Genomic DNA, 14,097 nt, shown 5'->3' with positions numbered 1-14,097 from the left:
TTGAGGATTGTGGTCTGGTGTGCATGTCTCAGGCATTCCAGAATTGGTCCAAACAAGGACCAGAACTCAAGTGTCCTCCGTCAGTCACTTATGCCCTGGAGCCAGGGATCTTGGCATCCAGGTATCTGCAGCCCCAGGGTCTTGGAAGATTTACGTGATGACCCTAGCTGGTCAGTCCTTGGATGTTATCTTTTGTGCTGGAGGTCTCTAAGGAAATCATTAACTTCTTGATCTTAACAAAGAGGACATACATTAAGGCATGTGTAAGGCGGGGATGCGGGTCCTAGCGAGAAGAGAAGCAGGAAAAGGAGCAAAATGGGGTCCCTTCAGTTTCCCTGTCTCAGTATTGGTTTGGCCCTACACAGAACACCTGGCATGTTTATGAGGAACAGTCATAGCCCTTCTGATAGGAATGATGATTACTATTTGGAGCTGAAAGCTTACTTACCAAGTTACATATTGGATGCCGGGAATTATATACTCTACAACATAGAGATCCCCCAAGTGATAAGGGAACAGAAGGCAGCTGGGCACAAAGCACAAGATGACACCTCACACAAACAACACCCACTGTGAAATAAGTGTGGCATTCCTCAGGTACTTCTCGATGCCCCAAAACTAAGGGAAGGGAAAAAATCAAATGATTAACTGATAAAGATCATAGTCCTGCAGGATATGAGTCTCTATCAGTTTACCAATGTCTTAGTGATATACAGGGAAAGAGCATTTTTTTTTAAAGGTTTTATTAATTTGAGAGAGAGATTGCAAGCTAGAGAGAGAGCATGAGGGGATCCCTGGGTGGCGCAGCAGTTTGGCGCCTGCCTTTAGCCCAGGGCGCGATCCTAGAGACCCAGGATCGAATCCCACGTCGGGCTCCCGGTGCCTGGAGCCTGCTTCTCCCTCTGCCTGTGTCTCTGCCTCTCTCTCTCTCTCTGTGACTATCATAAATAAATAAAAATTAAAAAAAAAAAACAGAGTATTAAAAAAAAAAGAGAGAGAGAGAGAGCATGAGTGGGAAGGAGGGGCAGGGGGAGAAGCAGACTCACTACTGAGCAGGGACCCCAATGTAGGACTCGATCCCAGGACTCCTGAAATCATGACCTGAGCTGAAGGCAGACGCTTAACCAACTGAGCCCCGCAGGTGTTCTGGGAAAAAGCATTCTTATCAATAGCCTAATTTTTAGAGACCCATAACTCAATTTCCTGGAGTCCTAACATCACCCTCCCTTCCATGAGTGATGTGGGAAACAGAGCATAAGGAAATGTAAACAGGGATCCCTGGGTGGCTCAGGCCTTGGCATGATCCTGGAGACCCGGGATCAAGTCCCACGTCGGGCTCCTTGCGTGGAGCCTGCTTCTCCCTCTTCTATGTCTCTGCCTCTCTCTGTGTGTCTCTCATGAATAAATAAAATCTTTAAAAAAAAAAAAAAGGACATGTAAACAAAGTTAAGTTTCTTTAACACCTGCAGCCTATTGACAAGGACTTTAATAGGAAAAGTACAACATTCCTCCAGGAAGCCCCCAACTGTCTTACTAGAAGGAAAAACCACCTTAACTCAGCAGTAGCCAGGCCTCTGCTTTCATGTAAATTTTGAGTATATCACAGTCCTTTTGTCCACCTCCCTTTTTCCTCACCTCCCCCAACTACCAAGTCTATAATCAGCCAACCCCAGGGCAGTAGCTCTTCTGCGCAGGGGTTCTGTTCCCTTGCTTTAATAAAATCACCTTTTTGAACCAAAGACCTCTCAAGAGTTCTTTTCTTGGCCGTTGGCTCCTGACCACACCAACATTTCAAAACTAGACCTCACCAGCATGCTAAAACCACATCACGAGGAGAAGAAAAAACGGGCAGTGAAGTACAGACTGTCTATAGGAGGAGAAATACTGGTGTATGCATATCACTGGCTCATCTGTCATCTGCTTAAGTGTTCTTCACAGAACTTATCACCACCTAACATGACAATATGTAACACTATATATATATATTGCTTCCCTTCAGTCGAACATAAATTTACTAAGATCAGATCTGTTTTGTGTACCTCTGTCCGCAGCACCTAGAACATGCCTGGCGCACAGTATGCATTCAGTAAAGATGTGTGGGATAGGCTTAGAATAGACAAAGCTACAAAGAGCGCCATTCCCAAGCATACTGATGAGAACAGACTGGATAGTCTACAAAATCATAAGTCTTCTTAAGCCTATCAGGTGGCTAAGTTTGCAAATCAACCAAATAAACCGAATTCCAAAGAGAATCGAGCGCCCCCAAAGATAGGAGCAATGGAGAAAGGTGGCCACCATACAAGTGGGCAAGAGGAAATAAGTTGAAATTTTAATGAATCTGTAAAGGCCAAGTGTGGGCTGGCATGTCAGTCTGAAATAGCGTGAGGCCTCAGATACAAAAAGTTTACATTCATTCACGAGTTCTTTTCCATAAACTTCCATGAGAAATTGTTCTTCATAAGAAAGATGGAGGCACGGGGCACCTGGGTGGCTCAGTGGTTGAGCATCTACCTTCGGCTCAGGGCGTGATCCTGGGGTCCTGGGATCCAGCATCAGGCTCCCTGCAGGGAGCCTGCTCTCCCTCTGCCTGTGTCTCTGCTTCTCTCTGTGTGTCTCTCATGAATAAGTAAATAAAATATTTAAAAAGAAAGAAAGAAAGATGGAGGCAAAGACACTTGAGAGAAACCCCTCGGGCAGTCAGGTGTCCAGCTGTTGTTGGGGGATGGGCACAAAACCCCACCCACATCCCTTCTGTAACATAAGAGCAGCCAACCCTGAACCCATAGTGTTCAAAGATCTGTTGCTGCCAGAGGAGGAGTAGAAGCAAAACCCAGTTACACCAAATCCAAAAGCTAATAAGAGATCCTCTCACCCTCAGAAGAGGACAGACAAAAATTCATTACTACAGACTTAAGAAGAACAACACAGAGAAAACCAGCCATGAGGCAGGTGCGCGTTGCCTGCTGTGCACCGTCCCTGTTTACCTTTCATGAAGACATCCTGGGGTGCCTGTGGCCAAGCGAAACACCATTTAGTCTATTTAATTCATTCAGTTAAGCAAGAACTTGCCGAAAGCCAGATGCCACTTCAAGGGAAGACTAGACTTGCCTAGACAGTCGTATGATGAATCACAGAGTGAGAATAGGCACAGATCTCGCCCCTCGCCCCTGGAGGACACCAGGGAGCATTAGTGCTGACAGCGCATGCTGTCTCTTACCCCGTTTCTGTACAGGTCAGGTGCATTTGAAAATGAGCACATGGAATCATGAGTGACATTATCTGATTTCCACAAACCCCTACAACACTCAGGCAGTGCGCACTTAGATTCACAAATGCCCCGTTTTAAGTATTTAAGGTAAAACACTTACTGATCTTTGCTTGTTACCGAGTTGATGTTCTTGACTGATTTCTTAAAACAATGTCAGCTGGGGCCATTACCTCCTTTAATGGGATGAACGATTTGGTGTAATAATTGTGCATTGCTGTAGTATTTGCAATATTAAAATATTAGCAAAAATAATTGCGAAATGAAATGAAACTTGTGTGTGTACCAAAACCTGATTGTTTGTAACAAGTGCATTTGTCATCAAAAACTGGAAACGCCCCCAGTAATCCTTCAGCTGGCTCAGCAAACATGGGGAGTTCATTCCACGGAGACCACCTACAATGAGAAGGACGTTTACCCCGATGATGTGTGAAACCACATGGATGGATCTCGAATTAATTATGGGAAGCAAAAGAAGGGGAGACATAGCCTGCAAACTGTATGATTCCATTCATAGGACATTCTGGAAAAGACAAAACTATAGAAACAAAACAGATCAGCAGTTTCCCAGGGTTAAGGATATAAGGAAAGGTTGAATTATGGAGGAACTAGGACAAATTTGGGCAGCAATGGGACAGTTCTATTTCTTGATTGTGATGATTACATGACTGTGCTTTTTGTGTTTTTTTTTTTTTAAGATTTATTTATTTATTCATGATAGACATAGAGAGAGAAAGAGAGAGAGAGGCAGAGACAGAAGCAGGCTCCATGCCGGGAGCCCGACGCGGGACTCAATCCCGGGACTCAATCCCGGGACTCCAGGATTGCCCCCTGGGCCAAAGGCAGGCGCTAAACTGCTGAGCCACCCAGGGATCCCCTGTGGGTTTTTTTTTTTTTTTAAAGATTTTATTTATTCATGAGAGACAGAGAGAGACAGAGACACAGGCAGAGGGAGAAGCAGGCTCTCTGTGGGGAACGTCATGTGGGACTCTATCCCAGGGCCCTGGGATCACGCCCTGAGCCAAAGGCAGACACTCAACCACTGAGCCACCCGGGTGTCCCCATGACTGTGCTTTTGTCAAAACTGGACTGTACACTAAATGGGGAACATTTTACTGTATATATACACCTAAAAAATGAAAAAAGAAGTGGGAAAAAAATCCTCAGCGGTGTGGGACTTATGGCCCATGGAATACCATGCATTCTATTTTTAATCTAAGCATATTTAGGGACATGAGAAAATGCTCTTGAAATATTAAGAGAAGGGAACAGGGCGCCCAACTATGTTTATAGTATGAGCTCAATTTTGTAAAACACAGGGGATCCCTGGGTGGCGCAGCGGTTTGGCGCCTGCCTTTGGCCCAGGGCGCGATCCTGGAGACCCGGGATCGAATCCCCCATCAGGCTCCCGGTGCATGGAGCCTGCTTCTCCCTCTGCCTGTGTCTCTGCCTCTCTCTCTCTCTCTGTGACTATCATAAATAAATAAAAAATTAAAAAAAAAATTAAAAAAAAATTTTGTAAAACACACACGTTGATGACAACCACAACAGAATGCATGTGCTACACACATGCACATAGGGAAAAAAAAAAAGACTAGAAAAAATAATCTGGAATTACCACTGTGGTTGCCTCTGGACCCCCGGACCATGGGTGGCTTTGTTTTTCTGAATACTTTTGCTTAAATTCCAGATTTCCATCTGAGCCTTTGTTCTGTTTACAAATAAGCGAAAAGCATGGACATTGTTACTGGAAAATACTATAAAGGGGCAGAGGTGGCCCATTAGCTGCACATGGTCCGTTAGCCCAAGGTTTGCCCTCCTGATCCAAGGTTGTGGCGCTCGGGGCTGTTTGTGTTGTCACTGCCACGGGTTTCTGCGGCCTTCGGTGGCCACATGGTGTCTGCCCATCAGTTATCCTTTCCTTAAAGAGAGTGATGTTACAGAGCGCCTGGGGGTGCTCAGTGGTTGGGCATCTGCCTTCGGCCCACAGCGTGACCCCGGGATCCTGGGATGGAGTCCCACCTCGGGCACCCCGCAAGGAGCCTGCTTCTCCCTCTGCCCGTGTCTCTGCCTCTCTGCATCTCTCAAGAATAAATAAGTAAAACATTTTTAAAAATGAGAATGATGTTACTGACGCAGCTCATCTGTTCATCCGTTCCTTCCCTTGTGCACGTCCTAGCTCTTCCCACAAAGGATTTGAGGAGTCTGAAGCAGCATTATCTGAATTCCATTTGGATGGGCCAAAATGGGCTTCACTGGATCTTTTCAGTTTTGCTCTAGGAGCTTCAAGGGGAGAAGGTCTGGGGCCAGCTTGCTGCTCCGTCGAGTGGGGCCAGTGCTGTGACTCCAGAGCCAGGGAGGACCTGGGGTCCCGGTGGGGGGGTCACTGCAGCAGCGCGGTCTAGTGTCGGGGCCTGTACTGCACCACCGTGTCCGAGGGCTCGCTGGGCTGCCGGGGGCTGTTGCACCCTGGGCAAGTCACCCAACCTCTCTGCGCCCCCAGCGCCTTGCCTGTAAAACTAGGGATATAACATTTCCCTAGTTCATGGAGCTGCTGGAGGGTTGGGGGGTTTAGCCCAGGGGCTGGCACAGACGGAAATACAAACGATAAGCTCTTATTCCCATTTTACCAACAAGCAAACCAAGGCTTAGATTAAGTACTTCAGTCAGGCCCATGCTGCTGGTACCGTCACAGCCCAGTTGGAGCACGGGGAATATGACCTCACGGTCCATGCTTTTAACCATCGAACCCATTTTTATGCCTTTTTAAAACTGTTGAGTTTCAGGGGAGAAAATGCGGAAAACCCAGCCCCCTGGGTCATTTCCTACATGGACGGATACGTGGCTTGGAGGAGGCACTCGTGCCTGGGGACTGGTTGGGGAGATCTGGAGTCTCCACCCGAGGTCGGCCGAGTTGGGATGGCCTTTGGGGTGAGACTACTTCCATAAGTGGCCCCCAGATTTGTGTGTTTTATCAAGCAGGTTCACACTCTAGACCGCATGCGATCATGAAAAAGGAAAGGCAGGAACCACTTCCCCATTTTCCAGATGAGGAAATAAAGGGTCAGGAAGACGGAGGGGCTTACCTGAGGACATGCAGCTCATCAGTGACACAGGTGCCCTTCTGACCCTGGTGGGACGCCTCTCCCTCTGCCACCGGCCTGCCACCTAACCTTCCCTGCCCCTGGCATGAGAGTCCTAGGAATAGTGAGGGATGGGATGTCACATTGGCCTGTGTCCCTTGCTCCCTGCACTCTCTTGGGGCATATCTCCCACTGCCTTGGCCAGACTGTGGGCAATCAGTGTCTGGGTCCCCAGGGCCCAGCTCCCGTGTCCCAGAGCTGGGTTGGGAGCATCTGCTGGTTATATGAACAAATCAAGGGGCACAAGGAATGGCTGGTATTTTGGGAGCTCTTCCTTGTGCTTTGAGACCAGCGGTCCCAGGTCAGCATCACTTGGGACACGTTAGATTAGATATGCGAAGTCCGACTCCATCCCCAACCTCGTGATTCAGAAACTTTGGAATATGGCCCAGCAAGCAGGGCTGTAACACATCCTCCAGGTGTACCAGGGCACCTGCTTTTTGGAGTTAGGCATTGGAGTTGAAACCCCAGCCCTGCCCCTAACTTGCTAGATGGCCTCACACAAATCATGCAACCTCTCAAGATTTGCTTCCTCATCTACAAAGCGGTGTTATGCATAACGAGGAGCCCTTATGTGGCCCTTTGCAGAGAAAGGTGCTCAGCACCGGACCTGGCATGGAGCTGAAAAATGCTAAGCCCAAGGCTGGTGAGAAACAGTGGGCTGAGAAACTGTGCTGGGGTCAGCCCGGCTCCTCTAACTCTGCTCTGCAGTGGCCCCACCTGGTGCAGGATGACCTTGTACCTCAAGCAAGAGGCTTGTGAGATCCGGCTGGGCCCAGGTCTGGCCTCCCTGGGGCAGTGCTCCTGCAGGTATGAAGGGATGCAGAGGGCGCCTGCCCAGCAAGGTCTCCCACTTCTGGACACCCCCAGGGTCATCCCCACTTTGTGGAAGGTGAGGCTCAGGCACTTGCTTGGGTGTCGGGTCGCACACAGGTGGGGGGGGGTCCCTCCCCAGTTTGCAGTCCACCCTGACCTCTTGCCAGGCAGGGATGCTTCCCACTGGAAGTGTGGGGAACAGGTCAAGGACCCCATAGTACTGTGACCCCCAGGGCCTTGGAGCTGGGCTGGGGGCCCTGTTCGCCTTAATTTCCTGAGACTTGTAGGGTGGCATCCAGAATCCACCAGGTACACTCTCAGGGGACCATCCTGCCCTCTCCTCCCTGGTGTCAAAATGACTTGGACCCTCCCTGAGCTTCTGGAGTTCCCCAAAGGCAAACCTAGGTCCTCCTTCGTTTTTCTCCTAGTCTTGCACACAGTAGGTACTCAATAAATGTTTGCTGGACGAATATGACCCGTGGAGAGGGCCAGCGGATTCCCTGCCAGGAAGGGCTACTCAGGAGCAGGCCATGCTCGGCTCCCCCAACCACTCACTGTGACCATGGGCACATCACTCCTGCCCCCCACCTGGCCTGCTTCCCCACGAGCAAGGCCGGGGGCGGGGCCGGTGGCCCACAGAGCCCTTCTCAGCTCCCAGCCCCGTCCGGGGTGTCAAGGGGTCCCCTCCATGTCTGCCCCGAGGCCCCAGGAGCCACACTGAAGCGGCCGCCCACTCCTCGCAGGAGCTCAGGGAGCCCCGGGCCTCGGCTCCAGCCGCTCAGAGCCGCATCTCCGCCTGGGCGTCCGGGGCCTCGGCCCCCCTTCCTGAGGAGGCTGTGGGAGGGGCAGCGAGGATGCCAGAAGCTTCACTCGTCAGCATGGTAACAGGTCTGGCGCCTGGGTGCCCGGGGCTCCCGGGGGCAGCTGCGGGGCGAGTCAGGAGCCCCAATTCCCTGGGACTAGGGCCCCCAGGCAGAGGTGGCCCCGCCGAGTCTGAGGGCCCCCCCTCCGGCTCCTCCCAGCCCTTCCTCACCTGCCAGTGGGGCAGTAGGGCGGGCGGCCCCCAGGAGCCCCGCAGTTCTGTCGCGGGGCTGGAGGTCCTGGACCTTCCATGTCCTCCTCGCCGATCGGGGGGACTGCGGCCTCCCCATGGCGGTGGTGAGGGCCGGGCCACCAGGGCTCCACCCCATGGTGGCGACACAGCTCCTCATGAGGCAGTGCGGCCGCCGGCTGCCCGCCTCCCCGAGGCCCACACTCTGGAAGGGGCCCTGTCTGGATGAGCGTATCGGGGCTTGGTGTTGGGCTGCGACAGCCCTTACATCTCTCCTTCCTTACCTCCCTGGCTGCCTTTCAACACGGGCCACCCCAGTGAGGGGGAGGATCCCACAGGGACCTTGTGCCACAGACCAGCCAGGACTCCCTGGGTGGGTGTGGCTCCTGGAGCCTCCGTGTGCTTCTCTGTAAAATGGGTTAGGAAGACAGCCCACTCGGGGATGTCTGGAGATGGGCATGGTTGGTTTTGTTTTTTTTAAGATTTTTGAGAGAGAGCAAGAGAGGGAGCAAGCACAAGTTGGGGGACGGCAGAGGGAGAGGGTCAAGCAGACTCCTTGCTGAGCAGGGAGCCTGACATGGGGCTCGATCCCAGGACCTCGGGATCATGACCCAGAGTGGAAGGCAGACCTTTAACCACCTGAGCCCCCCGGGGTGCCCCTGGAGATGGGCATGTGATTCTCTGGTACGGTATGAGCAGAGCACAGGGCCCAGCATACAGCAGGTGCTCAGGGAATGTGTTCAAAGAAACCCAGTGATGGACACTCTCCTCTGGATCCTCCTGTTTGGACCTCAGGGAGGGAAGGCGGTGCCAGCCTGCTGTCCACACTGGGGAAGCCCAGGCCACAGAGTACCAGGTTCCAGGGAGAGTGGAATCGAGGGGCTTGGGTGCCTGAAATCCCCAACCTCTGGGTGGCAGGGCACACAACCCTTCTGGCCGTGGTCTTATGCCTGGGATCTTGCCCAGCTCCAGAGCTGGGAGATGCTGGCATGGGCCTGAGGGACGCAGGGCTCCAGACGGTCACACGAGATCAACTGTTTATTGATTCTTTTTTTTTCTAAAATACTATACATTTAAAGAAACTCCTAACTGAAAAGACTTGACAATTTTTGGTAAATCTGTAGCAAAGGAATGAGGATTTCTGCTGGTAAGTTGTCATGACAAACACAGACGCACATCCACTTTCCAAGCAAGACATCAAGCTCGCTGGAAACACTGAGAAAATGCATAGCTTGTGATGGCAGCGGCCGTTTCCCCCATGTCTGGGTTACACAAAATAAAGGTTTTCCCGCCTTCCCTCCCCCCAACCCCCTGCCCTGTGATTACAGTGTCACTCCTGCCCCAGCGCATCTGCTCCTGATGACCAAGGCCACTCAGAAGAGACCCCTGTGCTCGGGGTGAGACCCAGCTTCCGTGTGCTCATGAGCAACAGAGAGGAGTGGAGCCTGCAGCTGCTGGAAGGACACGGGAGGTTTTACAGTGTTCTGCTACGGAAAGGACTGAGGCTGGTTTGGAGGGGGGCCCAGGGCTGGCCGGCCAAGACAGGCCTCCCCACAGCCGCCTCCACGGCACACAGACCCAGGCCCGCATGCCCCCAGCCCTGAGCTGGCCCAGCCAGGCCTGTGCCCGAATGTCACAGTCTTCAAGCAGTTTACAAATGAAACCCTCTGTCAGAAACCATTAAATCTCATTCAAACAGTAGACAAACTCTTTAGATTCTCTGCATATCAAATGATATATACAGATATACACCGAGACGTGACCGTCTAATATAAAGCATCTTAACCTACAGACGCATGTGCTTCAGAAGTTAGTCTTACTTTTGAACCTTCCAAATCATTGATAAAATTGTTAATTTGCAAGTATGAAGTTTGGAACGCGAGCAGAACGAAAATAAGTTTTTAAATATGGGGACATTTGGAGTACTACATAAGGCTGTTTCCGGAACTCACGACGGATGCTTCCAGTGCGGAGGGCATTCATGACAGATACCCAGCCGAGCGTGTCCCCACCTTTCCACTGCAACCTCTAGCCTCAAACACCGCCCGTCTCACTGAGCCCCGGCCTTGAGACTTGCCCCCAGCGCGGCCCGGCTGGTTGACAGTGCAGCACGGAGACAGGGGCTGCCTCAAGACTGGTGTGTATCACTCTGTGCCATAATTTAAGTATCAATGAATGGAAGAACAGGTATATAAAAAAGTATAACTGTACACAGCCTTTAAATTAAAAACCTCAAAGTCTTCACTCAGAAAATGGCATGTAAGTTTGTTCATTTACGTTGCAGATGATGAGACTCGTCAGAGGAAGTAATCAGTGGAACCCACCATGACTCAGGAGAGGAGGAAAGGCAAGGTCAAGAACAGACAGATCCATGATAAGCCGACACGCACAGTGAGCAGGACGGGGGAACGGGGCGAGTTCTGTTGTACTGTTTTCCTGCGCTCAGACCTCTCCAGCTACACTGCGTGTGGAAAGGTGCTGAGTCCCAGGTGAAATGACCCAGCTCGTCTGCCTCTGAGAGACACCATGAAGCCAAGGGCAACGGAGCCATCAGGTTTTGCAGGAAAAGGAGCGGACGCTCGCACGGCCGGCTGTTACCGGAGTGCCGCTGCCCGGGGCCGGTGGCCAACGGAGCTCCTGGGGCCCCTGCCTCCATCCTCCGCCAGCCAGCCGGCTGGCCCGTCACTGGATCGCCTCGACGTAATTTGCTGGGTACAGGCCGACCTGCCCGTTGTCCAAGCGTCCCTTGCACCAGCCCTGCTCATCCTCGTCCTCTATCTTGGTCAGCTCGTCCCCTTCAAAACAAGAAAGAAGCAGTCCTGGTGAGCGGGCACAGTCGCCCTACTAGCTCAACCCACCCCCAGCCCACAGACAGTTTTTAACTTAGGCGGGAGGGGCAGGCATTCTCTTGGGGGTGGGATGGGGCCAGACCTACTTATTTCTCTACTAAATTGCACTTTAAAGGGGCCTCGGAGAGGTTTCGCACAGGGTCCCTAAAGCCTGCAGCTCCTACAGACACTGCAGAATTAAATGTCATGGGCTCCGCGCTTCCCAATCATCCCAGGCTGGGTCGGAGGAACCCTTTCCAAGCGGCTGTGCCACCCCCCTTGCCACCCTCTCCTGCTGTCCTCTGCCCCAAGCCCCAGCCCGCTCCACCTTCTCACTCTCCTCTGGAACCTGTTATCCTGACTCAGTGTGACTGGAGTGGTTGCAGTGGGAGGGGCAGGGACCCATCAGTCTAAGCCCAGCCCCCAGCTCAGGGCATTCATCCCCTGACTTAAAGAAATCATCCCTTCCCAATACAGTGTGATGGAAGCCATCGGCACAGTTCTGGAATCTCCCCATGGTGTTGTTTATTAGCATCATTTGATTCCGCTTGTCTATTCAGACATGAAGGCCAGGCCTGGGCAGGGGAGAAGGCACCCTGATGGGGACGCAGATGGAGTCCTGGTCCTTCAAGGAGACAGACGGGGGTGAAGACCAAAGTGTGGTCAGGGCCCTGGTGGGGGAAGGTCCAGGTCTGGCTGGCATTTCCCACTCAGGGCAACAGAGCAGCCTAGCACCAGGGGCCGCTCGAGGAGCCACCTGGGGCTCTGGCCAGCGACCGCCTGCAGGGGCGGCGTGGGAACCCCGGAGCTCAGGCCTCGGTCCAGGCAAATGCCGGAAGTCTGTTAGCCCCAGGACAACTTTTGCCTTTTGTTCAGCTTGGAGCTTTGCATTTCTCACTGGCATTTCGGTCACTGGCATTTGGGTCCCCTTTTCAGGCTTGGTGGCAATTTCTTCCCCGGGCAGTTATGCCTTGTGGAGGCATTTCCCTGTCTCTCTTTGGTATAGCAGCTAAAGTGATGAAGAGGCCTGTGGGACTGATATCCAGAGCTACTGGATTCGAATCCCAGGGCCCCTGCTCATGGGCAACACGCCCTGCCGCTGGGGCCAGGTTTCCTCGTCTGCAGACCATCTGCAGACCGGGTGCTGGGAAGACTAAGTGAGAGCAGGGAAGGAGCCAGGCGGTGGCCAGCACCCAGTGAGCGGCCGGTGAGCGAGAGCCGCCATCACTCCCATGTGAGGGATGGCTTTCCTCCAGCCTCCGGGCCACTCTTTCAGCACCGGTTCCCATGCAGATCTAACTCAGCAACACCAGCAGTGAACACGGGGCGAAAGTGAGCACAGGAGGCAAAGCTCCATCTCCTCCTGTCCATCCTGCCCGCTGTGGACCCCTGGACGGTTGGTGTTTCCCTTGTCCGAGCTCTGTGACACTCACAGGGGCTGGAAAGGGCCCAGGGAGAGGTTTCTCAGGCACCTGAGACCCAGAGGAGCAGAGGGCACTGGAGCGAGCGTGCTACCAACTGAAGAAAACAGTGCTGGCTGGGCAGATGTTGCAAGAGAAGAGACAAAACACAGTGAAGAGGGGAGCTTTGAGGCTGTAAAATGTGAACTGGTGATTCAAAACATTGGTTTCAATCAGTTCGCTTTTAACAATTCACTTGGAGCAAAAAGAAACATTTATATCCATAAAACTGCAGACAAATCCAACAACTAAGATGGAGAAAGAATTAGAAATTACAATGAATAAACCAACCGACGAAGTTAGGGAAGAATGACTCCCAGGTGTCAGAAAACCTGGACAAAGTCGAGTTCAGGTGCATACGAACTTCCTACAACCAACAGGGGTGCCTGGTGACCAACCCTGAGCTTGAGTGTCTGAGGCCAGCTGCCCGGCCTGCGGAGCAGGGCTGTGCAGCTGACAGGCACAGACAGGGCCCTCCGGCCTGCAGTTGGCTGGATGCAAGGGTCTGTCCCAGGGCAGGGCGGGTGTCAGCCTGTGCGTGCTGCCTTCCAGCCCAGCCTCCCACTCAGAGGTGTGATGGCGGGTCTGGGATGGCTTTGAGGAGGGGACAAGGCAGGAGGACCTGGCTCTCTGTGGGCCCCCTCTGGCACCAGGCACCTGTGCTTCCTCCTCGGACACACTCTAACATAGCGCTTTCAAGCTAATGGTTGAAACCCATTTTAGCGAATTGCAACTAGCATAGAAAAAAAAAAAAAAAGACAAAGCCCAGAGACTCTGTGTACACAGAGCTCCCATGATCTGGATGCAAACTGTTCTGCAAAACGAAGTTCAGGTATTGGCAACAAAGCTGTGCCGGTAGTAGAAAGTATACCATGTGGCTGCAGGGGTAAGGCTCAAAGGCACCCAAAGATGAAGCTGAGTGGCCCAGAGGTACTCAGTGTGGTCCCGGGGTCTGGGCAAGGTGGCTCGCCAAGGGCTCCTCTGCCAGCTGGGGTCTCTGGAGAAAACCTTCCCCTGGGGACCCGCAGGCTGGCTGCTTCCACCTGGGAAGCACCTGGGAAAACAGCTGGTGCTGGCGATGAACATTCCCTACCCCAGTGTCCTGCTGTCCCCAGCCCTCCGTCCTGCTGGGAGTGGTGCCTTGGGCAAAAGCACCAGGGGCATCCTTCATGCCTTCTAAGGTTTGGCACTGAGCATTCTGCTGCTTTTGAAATGTGGGAGGATGGCCCACAGATGCAGCAGGAATTTCCCAAACTTAAAAAAACAAACAAACAAAAAAAACTCCCCAAGCAGGTTGGAAGCATTCGCCCCAGGTGTCAGTCGGGGAGCCCACCTACCAGCCTTGAAGCTCAGCTCATCATGCTCCTGTCCTTCGTAGTCATAAAGGGCCCGGACCCGCACTTCCGTCCCCGAGGTGGTGTCCTCGTCAAATGGGTTTGAGTCCCCATTGGCATCCGTGGAGGAGAACGGGTTGTTAGATTCATCATCCGACCAGTCAGTGGGGTAGCTCTGGGTCTTCTCATAGCTGCTCACA

At 52.5% G+C, this 14,097-nt stretch overlaps 1 protein-coding gene across 7 annotated transcripts in view; it reads right to left on the bottom strand.

Moving 5' to 3' along the window:
• Positions 1–9,298: 9,298 nt before the first annotated feature.
• Positions 9,299–14,097, bottom strand: part of PACSIN2 (protein kinase C and casein kinase substrate in neurons 2) — a 135,326-nt gene continuing 130,527 nt past the window's right edge. For all 7 annotated transcript variants that reach the window (XM_041756615.1, XM_041756619.1, XM_041756618.1 and 4 more), the window contains 2 exons: positions 13,901–14,097; positions 9,299–11,070 (listed from right to left, as the gene is read on the bottom strand). In XM_041756615.1, coding sequence (XP_041612549.1) covers positions 10,958–11,070; positions 13,901–14,097 — 310 coding nt within the window. In that variant the 3' untranslated portion in view covers positions 9,299–10,957. The remainder of the gene's footprint in view (positions 11,071–13,900) is intronic.

Source organism: Vulpes lagopus, chromosome 5 (genome assembly GCF_018345385.1).
Source record: "Vulpes lagopus strain Blue_001 chromosome 5, ASM1834538v1, whole genome shotgun sequence".
Lineage (NCBI taxonomy): Eukaryota > Metazoa > Chordata > Mammalia > Carnivora > Canidae > Vulpes > Vulpes lagopus.
Note: the sequence above shows the minus strand (reverse complement) of the source record. Positions and strands in the feature narration are given on the sequence as shown.